Source organism: Spea bombifrons, chromosome 4, assembly GCF_027358695.1.
Source record: "Spea bombifrons isolate aSpeBom1 chromosome 4, aSpeBom1.2.pri, whole genome shotgun sequence".
Lineage (NCBI taxonomy): Eukaryota > Metazoa > Chordata > Amphibia > Anura > Pelobatidae > Spea > Spea bombifrons.
Genome location: NC_071090.1, coordinates 52,577,785 through 52,594,356, shown reverse-complemented (window position 1 = coordinate 52,594,356; position 16,572 = coordinate 52,577,785). Strand labels below are relative to the sequence as shown.

The window sequence follows — 16,572 nt, the reverse complement described above, 5'->3', positions numbered from 1 at the left end:
TACGTTCCATAGGCTAGATTGGCAGCACTACTGAGCATGTGAAAGAAGTGCTTTTAGCAGAGGCAGCTGGGACAGGAGTTATTTTCTAACACCATTGACTAAGAATCATAGACAGATTACCACTCCATGAGGCCCTAGGTAAAATACCAATTTTGGCCCCACCTCCTAATCACTTTACATATGGGGAGATTTATCCCTGTCATGATGTGAAACAAATGAAGCCTGAAAAACTACCAGTTGTGACCTTTTGTTAGTGACTAGAGGGTTTTTTAAACCTTCTGTCCCCTTACGAGGTACCTATATGTCCTTAAAACCTGTAGCAAGAAGCCCATTAGGATATACAGGCAGGGTCATAACAACCTCTGTTTCACTGTGAGGTCACGTGACCCCTGATACGTTCCTGTCTCCCTGTGCCGGTTCAAAATAGTTTAACCCCTTGGCTGCTAAGCCATTTCACACCCTGGTGCTAAGCTAGTTTTCGGCATTTTGGTGCATCTCACATTTAAACGTGTTTCAAGTAAATTTCTTGGGAATAAACTATACAAACCATATATTGTTTTTTTCAGCACACCCAGCAGATTCCAAATATACCATTTTTATATGTGTATGTCTCATTAGGTTTGCAAAATACAACCAAAAATGGGAAAAAAAAGTGTAATTTTTCACTTCCAACTCAATAAAAACTAGTTTGTAATGTTATTTTTCTAAACTCTAATATCAAAAGCTGTGTTGCTAAATATTTGTAGTAGGTAACCGGTCTAAAATAAACAGACATTGAGAACAGTAGACTGTGTTTTTCTAATATTTTATTGCTAAAAGTTAAATTTATTAGACTATCACAAAATTCATCTTTAAATTTAATGCATGGCTGCGTCAATTAAACAGCTCTAGCTGCCCGGGATGTTAAAATATGCCAACAAAACTATATATTTTTAGAAACTACACCCCCAGCCGCAGCAAATGAGGTCTTATTTGTATTTGTATCACAAATCTGACTTGCACAACAAATAAGTGAATATCACACTTCTAAAAATAAAAAAAAATAAAAAATTAAAAGCGACAAGTTCATTTATGTCTTCCGCACTCCAGGTTTGTCCTAGAAACACATGCAGCCCCTCATTTGATGCGCCAAGGGGTGTAGTTTCTGAAAATATATACTTTATGTACCATAATTTAACTTCCCAGCTGTCTAGAGCTGTCTAATTGCAGCCATCACCCCTAAATGTTTTAAGACAATTTTTTAACAAGATTCTCCAATCTGCCATATCTGAAGTTAAGGTGGTCGAGACATCTGGGAAGTTAAATTAGGGTACATAAAGTACACATTTCAAGAAACTACACCCCTTGGAGCTTCAAATGAGGGGTTACGTGTATTTCTAGGACAAAAGTTAAGTTCACAGATAATGATGGAATATGTCGCTTTGGCTAGAAAATATGTTTTTTCTAACCATAGCGACATGTTCATTTGTGTCTTGCGTACTCCAGGTTTGTCCTAGAAACACACGCAGCCCCTCATTTGATGCGCCGAGGGGTGTAGTTTTTGAAAATATGTACTTTTTGTGCCATAATTTAACTTCTTACGTGAGCAGTAATGCCATGTCAAGGCTTCAACCCTAATTACTGATCATTCACACGCCTTTCATATCTCCATTCACTCACAGAAGCACACACCATACTTTCCATACATTCACTCGCAGAAGCACACACACCATTCTTTCCCCTAACAATCCCAAAAGAGATGATTGTAAAGGGAGAAAAAAAATCACTTTTACAGCAAAAATAAGTTTTGCAGTAAAAATGCAAGGGGCTCCAGGGATGACATGGTTAACTTACGTACTACAGGCTATAGGGCTGATTTTTGCAGTTCATCTGGATTTCAAAAATTGCCTTCCTCTACCATTGGCTAAATTTAACCCCATGATCAAAGGGATCATGGGGTTAAAATTTAGTATCGGCCATTTTTAAAAAGGGAATGTGACTTTTTATAGCTATATGATCGCTGTGGTAACATTGGCTACCACAGTGATCATTTAGCTAGAATACTTAAACTTTTTTTTTTAAAGTTAAACCAGTTTATGTTTAGATAATTTAATTTGGGGGTCTCTAGGCAATTTTGATCTTTATTTATCTGCCTTTAGAGACCCCCAAATATTTTTTTTTACTTTTTTTGTACATTTTTATTTTTTTAACATAATATTTTTTATTCTTTTTTTGCAAGCATTATACCGTTGAGGCGATTACCTTTCCAACGGTATATGTTGGGGGTCTGTAGCTTCTCAGATGCCTGAGATACAGGCATCTAAGCAGCATGGCCCCATACCGTGAAAACTGACAATTGTCAGTTTTCAATAAAGTTGCGCGGTGACGTCATCGCGTCATTACGCGCGACGTCACCGGCCGGATCGGGTGGTCCCAGTGATGCCCTTCAAAATGAGGGGCAGATCGCCGGGGTAGGTGGTGATGGGGGTCCACAGACCCCAATCAAGGTAGGAGAGTGCTAGCGACGGCATGGTGCCGTCGTTAGCACCTGACTGGGACTGCTAGCGACGGCACCATGCCGTCGTTAGCAGTCAAGGGGTTAAAAAGGGCACTTCCGACCTGGATCAGTGCTGTTCGTGTCCGAAAGGCCCTTTCTAAACAATTTTGAGCTAGTACAAGGAGACAGGAAGAAGTGCTCCCTGAAGTTATTCCCCCTTCCAAAAAAAAGAAATTAAATAAAAATGGAAAAAATAAAGTAATAAAAAATAAGTCAGATTGATTGGGAGTTCAGTAATGTTGTTGTGGCTTTACCGGCATAAAATAAATGTATGAGACATACCCAAAGGTATCCTGAGCCATATTGCTCTGGGCGCAGTGAAAAAAAATAAAATATAATAAAAAACATTTTTTTTTTTTTTTTTTTTTTTAAATGCTCCTTAGCCATCTCAACATAAATAAAAATAAAATATTTTAATAAATCACTTAAGCCAATAGTATTAAAAAATATAGTGTGTAAAGCATGGTTGCAGCCCTCTGGAACAAAACAAATATGTATGTGGGGCATGACTGTAAAAAGAAGATTTTGCGCCATTGTTCAGCTGTGACACATTATAGAGGAAAATGCAATCAAGATTGTAAAAAAACAACTAATAATTATGTAATTATGTAAGTATTTCTATGATTTGAAAAGAAGGCCCTAATTCTCCTGAACAAAATGATATGTAATTTGTGTGGGTTCATCAAATTTGGAAAAGGGGAATCATGGTTTAACAAACATATGGTAGAAATGACAAAAAATATTTTTGTCCTTCGGTTACGAAAAACTTCCAGACCTGAAAGTGTTCATTCCTGGACTGACACCACAGCAACAGTTTTAATCACTAACCCAAGAAAATAATCCAAGAATGAAAGCAAAACCAACACATTCATCTGAAACCATTATTGCTGAATGAAAAGGCTTCTGCAAACACTGTTACCTAGCAAGCACTCGTAGAAAGGTCAGTTTTAAGTGAACTTCAGTTATACCTAGTGCAGTGATAGACATTTCTTTAAAGCAAAGACTGGCAGGAACAATGTCAAAGAATTTTCTTTTCTATTCACTGTGAAGTTGAATGCCACATAAAGTCACCAACCAAGAAAGTGTAGGAAGACTTTGTAGGAACGTTGTGAAAACCAGAACCGCGGTGCACCTACATGGTCTGCATTTTGCACCTGAAATCAATGCAAATGTGATCTTTTATGTGAGATATTATAGGCCAGAAAATATGTAGATTATATTTTAGCATATTATATGTCGCACAAAAAGAAAATGGAGTCAGAGCCATCTTGTTTTCTTTATAAATACAAAAACACTTAACACAGTGCAGCTCACGATCAAGATAACAAGGTTGACTGAAACACCACCTATACCTCAAGTGGAATCAACGTATGGAAAAATACTAAAACAATTGTATCAGTCCTCAGTAAACCACAATGACATTTGGAAATGGCAGTTTAGGGAAATAAGAAAAATCTAGAAATATATGTGACAGTCTAAAAACCACTTTTAATAAAATCACAACTGTCAGTCTAAGAAACCACAGGGCCCTTGTGGCTAGACTCAGTTGCTTAATTAAACAGAAAAAAAGAAATACCAAAAAATATATAACAAAACATTTAATATAACACTCCTGATCAATATTGGTACACGGTTCAGGCTTAATAAGCATAAAGCCCCATAAGAAAAACCTATAAAAAAAATTTGTATCCAACTAAAAAACTTTTTAGCAGTTGTCCTGCAACATAAATTTGTATCAACAGTGTTTCAGCACTGAATACTTCAAAACATCGTGCTGATGGTAAAATATCTGTAGAAAGATGTCCTCAAATATTCAATATAGTATGGATCCTTTGGGGTAGGCAGTAAGCACTATGTCTTTATAGAATCCATATATATTTCGGGGGGGTTCACCTTTCAAAAGGTGGAGACATTTTATACACCCAAACCCACCCCCCTTGGATTTTTGGGGATCACTTTTTAGTTATTGAAAGAAACACGCCAGCAATTATTTGCTCTTTAACACGTTGCTCGAGAGGACCTTTTAATTTACATGTAGTTACTAGTTATTGTAAAACAGGGCCTCCAAAACAGGCTGCCCAAGGTAGTCAATGAACGATAGCAATTCACCTACTACACAATAAATTAGCTGGATCTCCGAGAAAAAGGTAGCAAACAAAACCTTAAACTTAAGTAGAGAAATAATTTAATGGGGATGAATGCTTATGCAGATCCAAAGACCACTAATACATATATTTTATTCTGCAAACTGTGGCAGTGCACTGAACTGTAGAATTTGAGAAATGACAAATCCACTTCAAATCATTTGCAACATACATAAGTTTAAGCGCTGTGACAAACGCACCAGTCATAAAAAAAAAAGGCAAAGTCTAGGGTGGAAAATGACACCTAATAAAGTGTTAATCCTGCATTAAGGGATCCTTGTATTTACATGTTTATGCATAACAGTATACACACACACACACACACGCTTTATTTGTAGTACCGCAAGACCTTGTATGGCTGATGATCGCAGCTGGAAGTACACCCTGCCAGTATATAAATCATTTCCCGTATAGCAGCTGGTTTATGAATGCGCCAGCAATAACAGTGCAAATGATGGGATATGTAGCAAAAGGTGAAGCAAATGTTTCTTTATTCAGATAAATCATTAAGAAAAAAAATCCAACTCTATGTAAAGTAAAGCGTTAGCTCTAGGTCACAGTGGCCTGCATATGCAATGTACAACAAACCTCACAGCGCTCATCCTGAACACATGGGAGTTATTTACAATTATGCAAAATTACACAATATATCCATTACATAGCGCTACATAATAAATGTGCAGTTTGTTTAAAATTACCAAAAGCTATTTCATTACTACAACAACCTGCCAAATGGGACCATTAACCAAATATATACACCCACAATAGGCTATTTATGTCTAACCTACTTAAATGTAAATGCTAATTAAATATTTCAAAAGCAGTTATGCAGACAGAAAGGATTGCCAACACATTTCCATTGTAAGGATTGTTATTTTTGATTAGCGCTTTATGTAGGTGGGATTCCATGCTGAATTTTCAGAAAAACTCTCCAACATCTGCTCTCTTGTCCCGCAGCTTGCTCCGAGCTTTCGTGCGAGCTTTGAACGCCGCAGAGTTGTTCATGTGCTAAATAATTTTAAAAAAAATTTAAATACAAATTAGCAGCATTTAGAGCATTTGCACCAAACACACATAAAATAGGCTATAATGCAATAAAATGTATTTGTATGGAAAAGTGTGAAATTATATACTTTTTTTTTCATTAAGGGAGAGTTACTCCTGCAAAAAAAGGCTGCTGGCCCTGTGTCATTAGTGGTGTTTAGAATTTATCGCAGATTACCAAGGCAAGCTTTCTGCAAAAAACTTGAAAGATTTCTCACCTATGGACTATATAATATGATGTATAAACGCCATCATGTTTGCATGTTGGTCCTTCATTTAACAGTAGATGCATCATAAAACACCATGTGAAAATCTAAAGTGCTTTAAGATTGAATAGGCTGACCATATAGAAATTACCAATTTCTGCCTGCAGGTTACTAACGTTCACTTTATTAAGCAGCTGGTACAGAAGTTAGCAAGCCAGTTACTTACCCTTTCACCACGAGACATTTTCATTGATTTGATAGTAGCTGTATCCAATAACAGGGGGGGACCGAGCTCAAAAATACTGCGCAGAAACACATTGGTCTAGGAATAAAAGTTCACTATTAATGAAGTAAGATACGTTGTTATAGCAGACTCCAAACGCCAAGAAAATGCAACGGCTTAGATTTAAATGCAAATAAATGTTTATGATCTTCACAATGTGCCACAGTTGTATGAACAGTAAAATGAACTAAAACAGTAGAGTATACCCTTCCAAGAATACTACTATGGCAAGCCTTTATTCCCAGCAGTAAAGTCATGATCACTCTTGTTAGAGAAAAAAAAACAAACAAACAAAAAAAAAAAACAGGTGATGCAAGTAGTAAGACTGGTCCACAATGGATAAGCATAGTATTGCATCCCTTTACACAAACATTACACAAGGTTTAAGCTGGATGTAATGTGCTCAAAAACAGCACAGTGAACAATGAAAATGTATTTATCATACCCAGACAACTGGGGACAGAAACAGCTCCAAACTGTTCAGCAGCAATCCTTATAGTAAATCCAAAGGAGTATAACACGTTATACTTCCCCGATGATAGATTAAAATAATCTTCACACACACACAACTACAATGTATTATGGCCAAAAGATTTATTTTTAAAAAATATCAGAATATACAATATAAAATCTATATGTATAATTTGGAATTTTGTGTGGTACATCAAGTTATAAATTCTTGTAAGTTAATCAGAAAAGTTATCACAAATATACCTATGATGGGGTAACAGTCAGTCAGGAAAGTCTGGTGCCTCTCCCAGTTTGTATTCTCAGCTGAGATACACTTTTTTTGTTTTTATTATGTCTTTTCTGCATTTTTTTAACCACTTCTTTGGCAGAGCCACCAAAAGGTCTTTTCATGCTGAACAGCTATTGCTATATATGTATGCAGTATATGTGATAATTATGTGCGGCTGTTTTCCTTATCAATTTGTAATCATATATATTTTGATGTACTATAAAAAAAATTCCATAATATATTTGATACTATTTATAATAAAATATATATTTTGGCCATAATACATTGTAGCGGTGCATCAAGATTACCCACACTTATATTAGCGCTGCCCATTTTTGATGGCACACAAGGTGCAGGCATTGAAACATTATCTTACCAGGAGATGATACTGCATGCCGGACCCAAACAGCTCCTTTAAAACTCCATACGTGAGCCTTTTCACCCAGCAGTCAATATGCATTCGCTCTCTTCCAAAACGAATCGTTTCAGACTGAAAGTCGCCCTCCTGTACAGACAAAAAAAAAAAAATCTAAAGTGAACTTGGGTGTCACTCATGAACATTTGTAGTAATCTTTTTATCAGCAAGTTTAATTCCATCTCAAATTCTAAATCAGAGTCGTGAACTTCAGATAGCCCTGCATGTACATAGAAAACATTTAGCCAGCACAGTTTAAAACGCATTATATACCTCAACAGCTCTGAGGACATCACGAAAGACAGAACGTTGCTTCCTTCTGTCTACTTTGGCTCTATGCTTGTTGCAGTCAGTAGCCAAGGCTTTCAGGGTTTGTGTTAGTGGCTCCAAATCCTCATAATAAAAGTCCTGCACAGAAAAACATTAAGGATTACTCAGAACCCACTTACAACAGTTTATTGGATTGGAGATCATACGAAGGAATCGGGACACTACTTTAAAGAACTTTAAGGAAGATCAGCAAAAGATATGCCAAGGGAGATACTCCAATACAGACAGCAAGAAATAGGACAACAGACACAGGGAACAAAGCTGCCCAGGAGTATGTCTATAGCTGGATTATGTTTGTAGGTTCATCAAAGCAGATCATTTTTATGCAGGATTTTCTTGCTACGAATTCCATGCTATTCACCAAAACATCAACGCACTCAATTTGTTTACGAGATGGAACCGTTTTCTGAGCACCTATTAGTAAAAACTTCCAAGAAATACCTTCCTTCCTTAAAAAGGACTTACCTTAATCAAATCACTTTTACCTGGTCAGTTTCTACCAAATACAGAACTAGTAGAGCCTGGGAAAAAATCTGCATAGGCGAGGTATTTACATTTCTGACTGCTGGATGACCATGTGCCTCCGGATTCAGAAAACCTCCTAAACAATTTTTCCCATGATTGATGTCCGGCAGGGCCAAATGCTGATGTGCTTTGAATGTAGCTCATCTGGCATTTCTTTGATAGAACAAAACTAGGCAGTGTTAAACAGGTCACCAAGACAGCTGTTCTACAATGTAAACTGCAACTGGAAAGAACATTGACAGCCAGCTTCCAGGTTAAGAAGAAAAAGGGAACTATTTAAAGTCACTCATTTTTTGTTATAACCAAAAACTATAGTAGTAAAAAAGTGCTATACATGGTGTTCTGGCTATCTTAAAAAAAAAAAAAAAAAAAAAAATCGTGAATTCCATTCTATTGCCTTGACTTTGTTAACCCCACAATATATTAGCTTATTTATACTACCCTTGCTCTACATAAGTATGGCAAAAACTTAGATTTCATTAATGAGGGCACCGCATGTCACTTCTGAACCGCATTTGCCTATTGTGGCAGTTCACAGGCAACCCTTAAATGGCCTTAAATATACACACATTTTGCATTTTTTGAGGACTATACTGTTTTCATGGTTGCCTATTATACTTTTTAGAAAACAATGTACATATTTTAGTGTTACATAAAATCGGAACTGAATATCAATGAAGTTCAGGGTTTTGCTACAATACAGGGTCTAAACCTTTGATCAGATACATACACTTTCAGCGTCCCGTGCAAGCTCAAACAGAAGAGCCAGAGTCTCGCCAGCTGCAATCCTCATGTTCACATCATCACAAGATAGTAGCCGTGGGATTTTATGCATATGGCTGTGAAATAAGATACACTAGTCAACAATAAAACGCTACCGAGTACAGCTACATGTTTGTGGGAGCAGACTCCATTAATTGGTGACAAACGTCTGGTGCCCTGTCTCACATCGTTCATGGAGTGGACATTGTGGGGTATTATAAAAGGTTACTTACATGTCTAGCTTCTTCTTTACTTCACTTGTATGGCAAATGGTCAGCAACAGTGCCCATGAAAGAAGGGCCTGGATGTGCAGCGCTGAACAGTCGCTCCCACCTTCAGAATGATACTGCTTTGTGAAGACATTCTCCAGACACTCCATTGTTGTGTACAAATCCTGAAAATGACTCAACAATTAACCACATGAATGCATCAACACAAAAAAGACAAAACAAAAAAAAAATATTCCAAATACATTCTTACCTCAATATCATCAGAAGCAATGAAGCAACAAAGCCCCAAGTATGTTGCACACTATTGGAGGAAAACATTGTTAGAGCAATTGCGTGGGTCTATCATATGCCACAATACCACAATAAGTGGAGCCCAACACCATTTTATACTACCTAAAGCAATACTAACGAAATTTACCTTTAATGTTAGAAAAGAGGACTATGATACATAAAGAGATTGAAACTACAGAGCTTGGAAGTTACAAATTCTAGAAAACATTTGAATTAACCTGGCCAGAGGTTTTTACAACAGCACAGTCAATCTATAATTCAACGTGCTGCTAAGTACTGACACTGCTCTACTGAAAAGCTTCTGTTACAAAGAACAATCTGGGCAGTGCAAGAGACAATTGTTCTTTCCTGATTACCGATTACAATGCGTTCACAGGTCGGTTTATGTGTCGACTGCTCTAATAGAGGAACAAAGCATGCACACTGGTAATAAACTTCTCTCCAAACACTCACAGCTTGCCGTGCCTGTATGGCTGCACTTCTGTCACAAATGATTGTCCTTAGAACAGGTGCCAGAGATCGGAAAACCTCCTCACTTTCCATTCCTGACCCCAGCTGACAACAAAGCAGGCACGCCACGGCAGCAGCTACACGCTGTTCTTCAGTTTTACCTGGAAAGAAAGCCATTGTCAGCGATGACAAGCATTTTTCTACCATGTACTGTACCTCAATCAGTGGTAGAAATGAGTAACTTCTTTCAAGGGGCCAATACATCCCTATAGTAATATTTTAAGAGACATAAAAATGTAAAACCTCAAAATTACCCTCTAATGCAAGAGCAACAAAGGTTTAGAAAGCTTGTTACTACAGATTTTTCTTTAGATTATATTTTGTAAAATATCTTCTCTAGCAACGAAACTTAAACATTATGTAAAATACCCTATAAAATATACATTTTATAGTATGTCGCGAGAAGTTCTGCTAGATTCACTTACCTTTCTTCAAGCAGCGCTCGATGCAATCTGTTAAAGTGAGCCTGCGTTCCAGAATAAAATCATACACTAGCTTGGAGGACAGCCCTGTCTTCAGACCTTCAAGGGCAGCTTGCCTGGTTTTCGCACTGTTAGTAACAAGCATGTTTGATTACTCATCTGCACATAAAGGGGAAAAATACACCAGCTTTCCCAACCATGTTTTGGGGCACATGTGCAAGTATATCATCATTTAAAGGGATGGGCTCTGTAAAATGTTGTCTTAAGTAATTAACGGGCTTAACAGACAGTCATCTTAAAATTATTTTAACAGAATGGGTCGGATACACAATTTTAAATAGTTTTTAGCATCATAACACCAAGGTTTCATATTTTATAAGCACACCCCATTTTCCTACAACAGATGCATTCACATCACAAAGGACTATATTCATAGGCAGCACATTAGACAATTTCACATTGCCAGCACTATGCGGAGAATTACCACACGGTTATTCATTAACTCTGGTGTTTAATCATGTAAAACTGGAAATTTACAGTTTGCCCAACAATCGAAGGAAAATAAAATGAGCACCTGTTAAGTGTTTTTCCTCTTATCCTGTTAGAACACAAAAGCATGCTCATCAGGTTCTTCTAGGGGAGAGAAATGTTTTTCTCTTAAGTAGTAACTGAATGTGCCAATTCCCTAGGTTTGTGGTGGGCCAGTTAATTACACACACCTCTTATCCATTGTAAGATCAATGAGTCCTTTCAGTTTGTATTCAAAGTCTTCTTGTGCAGCATCTTCATCAACTTCACCACCTACAGCAGAACATTTAGAGGTTTAAAGCGATGTTAAATGGCATATGATGGCGCGAATATCAATATAACATACGATAGCTGAGAGGTCCAGTTTAAATTTACAAAGATTCTGCAGAATACCACCATTTGCCTTAACCTCAGCTACTTTCTATGCAAGGAACACATATTATATACTACTTACCATCAGTTGGCTCCAGATGCTGGGGCAGAAAAATCATGTTGACTCAATAGGAGCTCTTTCCTGCCACTGATTGGCTGCTTCAAGCAGCCAGTCACAAGAAACCACAGAGCTGCAGCCTCTCACTAAGTACTACTGCCCCCCCCTAACTTTTGACATAGCATATGAAAGTATGTAACTATTTTTCATATGCATTGTTTAAGGTGCAGTTTATAAAAATGTATATGTAAACATCCAAAACATACCATCTTCTGCAAAGCTGGTGGCATCACTAAAGCTGCTGCAGTGACTCATTGTTTCCACCGACGAATCATCATCGCTGAACGGCTGAACATTTCTTGACCGACCACCTAGAGAAAAAATTAAAGTTCAAAACCGGTCATTTTGAAGTTTTGATTTTGAACAGCTGCAAGTGGGTCAAGTAAGGAAACTTTACAAGTATAAAAAGTACTAGGCTTTAAAAAACAGGTATTCTCATTTTATAGATATCACTAAAACAATCAGTGGCAAAAGAAAGCATAAAAACTGTCAATGTTGACATTTTTAACGTGGCATATGGAGACTCAAGAAACCAAAGTTCTCAAAAAGAGCTGCTTTTCCCCCAAGTTAAACTAAAGCGCAGAGCTTTAAACAGCAGCTAACGGAGCAGACAGTCAGGGAAGATCATTTGCATGGTGGAAGCCCTCATCTTCCCAACACAATTCAGAAAATAAGTGCTTTTTTATTACATGTAGCTTAAAGTGAAATAAGGTGGAGCTTTTATTTGTGGAATATATTGTCCGTTTTTAATGTCCACTTAATGTTTGCCAAGTAAGAGCTACAGAGCCAAGCATATAAGATGCACGATTCATAAAAAGTCCTTAAAAATAGAGGCATAACTTACAAAGGACTATAAAAAATAGAAAGATACTGTAACCAATTACTGTACACAAAAAATCACGTTAGTCATTTTTTGCGATATGCACAATTTTAATCACTACCGGGTAAACGGCAATATCCTGTTTAGAAGGACACCTATGACATCACTATGTTGCAGGGATGAGGCTTTTATTTATTTTTATTTAACAATGCTGGCCAGCTGATCGCAATATAAGTTGGCAAAATGCAGCCATTAACTTTTGGACATGCACTGGTTACCATAGAAGCAAGTAGCCATATTGGGCGGCTGCTCCATGGACTTATTTCTGTTAACAGAGGCTGTCAAGTGGTCAGACAAATCAGCAGTAGAGATGGGAAGGTCTGGGAAAAACACAGAAAAATTGAGAAAAAAATGTTCCTGTTTTTTTCCCCCCAAAGCCATTTTTTGGTTTTTATTTTCCGGAAAAAATTGAAACAAAATGGTATGGAATATCTTTTTACAATGATAAATACGTTTATCATGGCATTCAAACTATATTACATGGAGACCTTTGTGAAAGATGCAATGTGTCCCCATCCAACTGGCACAAATAATGCCAGTTACTTAACTTTTTCATTTACAATTGGTGCCAAGGTGCAAATCCGATCGCTCTGCCCGTCCAATCCATGTAGAAGGATTAGAGGCGATCTTTTATTTTTTGTGTTGGTTTATTTATTTATTTTGTTGCATTTGAGGAAAGGGTAGGGTTACTTGTTCTCATGTGTAGCTGAAAAGTAACAAAATGTTAAATTTATAAAACTACTAAACTGCATTTTTTTTTTTTTATTTTTTTTTTAATTGTTCTGAAAATTTCCATTTTTTCCAGAAATGTTTTTTTCCCATGGCTACAAAATTTCCAGAAATGTTACATCTCTACTCTTGAGGCAGGTCATGAGTAAATGCAAGGCATTCTGTAGTTGTGTACCATTAAGGGTCTGGATTTCCAGGTGATGTCAGCAGTGAGGGGACCCGGAAGGGAACGCCCAATCGCAGGGTCAGCCATTTAAAACTGTAAAAAGTTTTCCGGTTACATGAGATGCTGGCTTCTGCTGTCCCTGCCACTGTAAGAAGGGCAGGACGTACCGGTATATCCATAGGGGTTTCTTGGGATGCGTTTTATGGACGTACCGGTACATCCATAGGGGACTGAAGGGATTAATTTAAGCATAACAAAACATAGAAAACAAAATGTGGCCTCAGCCAGCCAATCCAAAAACTTCTGTCCTGCCTATCAACTTACAATAGAGTATACGCTTTGTGCTTAATAGTAATAACAGCCCCCAATACAGAATCTGACTGATGTTCTTACAAACGTAACAAAACATGCAGTGCTCTTTAGTTGTTCCATTTGTTTATTAATCCAAAGGAAGCTTCACCATGGAAACACATGGAAAAGGGCAATATCCATTTAAATAGTAGCAGGGCTCTCTCCACCTAATGTATCGGTTTGTCTAGTCTCATCATGCCCCCTGAATATACACATTGTAATAAGTGCTATGTAAATTGTTGACACTATATAAATAAAAGATAATAACCTGCACATGTCATTTAACATGTCCGGTAGCTTGGACTTTTTCCACAAGTTCAAATGGGTACCCATGCCAAGTTTTTACTCTGACGCCAATAGGTATTTTCCAACAATCCATATCTGATCACCACACATGAGCATAGCGCTGGCTTTCTGCCATCATGACTCATGTGGACCACAACCAGCAGATCAGCTGTCCCCACTAAGCTCTTTATCGTACCAAAAGCATGAGTTAGCAGACACCGATGAGTTGCATAAATGTGTAAGCTAGCCTTCAATGACCTCAGCAGCATGAGGTAAAACAAGGTGAGAGGCCAAAGAGCCAACTTACAGGATCACGTCGCTACTGCTTTTGAGCTCAGGAAAATAACAGAGTGGCAAGAGGGCACAATTAGATCTGTTCAAATTAAACACCCTTTCACTGCATCGATGGTCATGAGATCCGAGCTCAGTACTAAAATGCTCAGCTGTCACTTTATGACACTTTTGTAACAAGAATCAACTAGCAGAAGCCATTTATGAAAGATGTTGCAACTTAAAGAAACTTTAATAGTGACCCGTTACTTCTACCCTTCTATGTAGTCAGCGTTGTTAAAGCATGACGCACGACAGTCATTTGTGGGCATTCCAGCCGTGTTGTCTTGGACTAAGCTGCTAAACAAACACTGACACATTATACTGCCTGTGCTACCTAGAATGACTCAGTCTTAAACACACATGTGGACACTAATAATGAAAGCCTATTGAGAATCAGACCTCACTAGCACTACCACTACCATAAAGAACGAGCTCATGTGGTGTTTACACAGGTCATCCAAAATATCACATGATGGACAACGTCAGGCCCCAGACTGTAGATATAGAAAGCTTACTGGAACACAATGAGATGAAAAGTGGTCTTCAATGACAAGCTACACAAATGTAAACGGCACGACATAAAGAAAAATATTTACTTTTCCAGAATATTCCCTTCATGTTGAACGCTGATCCAAACATTTAATAAAGTACCAGGGGGGAAACTGACCACCCAAAAAAAAGGACACGCGTGGATATGAAATCCCACACTGATCTGCAGCCATGAACGACAGGCTGCATGTACGAAAGCACAAAGCAGCAGCCGTCCAAGATCGCCTTTCCATTACTGGCCTTTAAACACACATGGAAGGAAAGCCAGCAGTGACGTCACGGGGAAGCTGACGCATCAGACATTTTCCCCTAAACGGCATGTAGGGCGCGGGGTTTGTGTGAATTTTTGCTATCCTTTCGCATTAAACCAGACGCACTTCGCACACACCGTAACTTGATTTAACAGAGTCCTATTAAAGCCCACAATTAGTCCTATAGCATCTTCTGAAAACACGCCCTAATGCCGGTATAGACCGGCTCGAGGGCGCGCATAGATTCACGGTATATGTAGTTCTTTATGACTTCGCCACCCGCGTGATTGTATGCGTTACGATAGGAGTGAGGACTACAAGACCCACAATGCCTTTCGCATACACCGCAATCAGGCCTTATCTGCCAAAAAACAAGGGGCCCTTGCTTACCGGCGGGCCGGCTATTCCTCTTCTTGGATTTAGGCATGTCCGCCGAATTATATCACACTTTCGTTTCCCGGCCTAGATCAAGTAGCGGTCGAGTCTTGCCTCCGGTTTATCTGTGTGTTTAGTAATAATCAGCCGATGGAAGAGCACTTTTTACTAAAACGTCTCTCAGGAATAAGGTTTGAATTTTCTATCGGCAGAGGTGAAAAATGCTTCAAGGAAGAAAAAGTGAATGAAACTCCGGTGAAGGCCTGTGAATAAAGACGATACATTTTACCTCTCAAGACCTCGGGATTGAGCAGAAAGCGACGAGGCTTCAGCTTTTATAACAGCGGTCGCTGACGTTACAAGGAGGGGTGACCGATCAAACCAATCCTGTCCCCTAGCGTTGTCTTTTTACTGAGGCAGCCATTTTCCTTTTGGGAAAGAAACAGCGAATTTGTTAAGCGCAGTGTTACTTCTTTGGATATATATATATGTATATATATATTTATAATTTATATATATATGTATATCATGTTGGTATTTCCCACGTACATATTTCACACCTATTAATGACGAGAATAACAACATCAAAGATGATGAAGCAGTAACAAGTTTTTCTCTTGGACAGCTCAGCCTTGTGTCATCAGGGGACACGATGAAACACCTTGGGTTGTATTCACTAAATCTGAATTTTGCAGGCAGAAGGGGAAGTTCTTGTCAAGTGTTTTATTAAACTATCTGTTATGCTGGCAAACTCAGCCTTACTGTTTATGTTAACTGTTTATACAAAATTGCCAATGTTCATTTATGCATCATCGCGTCTTAATATGTCAATCCGAGTGCTTCGCATTGCTGGCGCTATATAAAACATGATAATAACAATAATCAAAGGGGTATTTACGCTGGGCACTGCCCTAGGCTTTACTGAGGGCAGCGCTCCCTCCATGGCTACCATCCCTATAGTGTAAATGGTCAGGTTAACGAAAATCAAACATCTTCCTTGTAACCATCCTGTTGAGCAGTGTCTGGACCTGTCTGTGTAGGACAAGAAAGAATAATATGTAGCTGATAATAATAATCATAATACTGTACTTTAAGAAAGAATTGATTTAAATTCACCCTTTTCAAAAACCAGCATGAATATTTCCTCTGAGGTCATTGGAAACTATTTTGCATATGTTCTATAATTCTGGAAATATTT

General features: G+C 38.0%; 1 protein-coding gene across 1 annotated transcript; it reads right to left on the bottom strand.

Annotated features, from left to right (window-relative positions):
• Positions 1-5,154: 5,154 nt before the first annotated feature.
• Positions 5,155-15,693, bottom strand: IFRD1 (interferon related developmental regulator 1). Its single transcript, XM_053462860.1, has 12 exons — positions 15,390-15,693; positions 11,662-11,766; positions 11,157-11,238; positions 10,441-10,565; positions 9,959-10,116; positions 9,465-9,515; positions 9,218-9,378; positions 8,953-9,061; positions 7,641-7,775; positions 7,329-7,457; positions 6,157-6,252; positions 5,155-5,688 (listed from the first exon to the last, which is right to left on the bottom strand). Exons 1-12 carry the CDS (start codon positions 15,424-15,426, stop codon positions 5,599-5,601), a joined length of 1,278 nt encoding a protein of 425 aa, XP_053318835.1. The 5' UTR covers positions 15,427-15,693; the 3' UTR covers positions 5,155-5,598.
• Between the last annotated feature and the right edge of the window lie 879 nt (positions 15,694-16,572).

Excerpts from the sequence above, each read along its gene's own strand:
- IFRD1 (XM_053462860.1), bottom strand. The coding sequence starts at position 15,426 with ATGCCTAAATCCAAGAAGAGGAATAGCCGGCCCGCCG. Across the intron at positions 9,062-9,217 it reads GTAAAGAAGAAGCTAGACAT|CCATATGCATAAAATCCCAC; the intron begins GTAAGTAACCTT and ends CTTATTTCACAG. Across the intron at positions 7,776-8,952 it reads TTGCACGGGACGCTGAAAGT|GACTTTTATTATGAGGATTT; the intron begins GTATGTATCTGA and ends TTTTCTGTGCAG.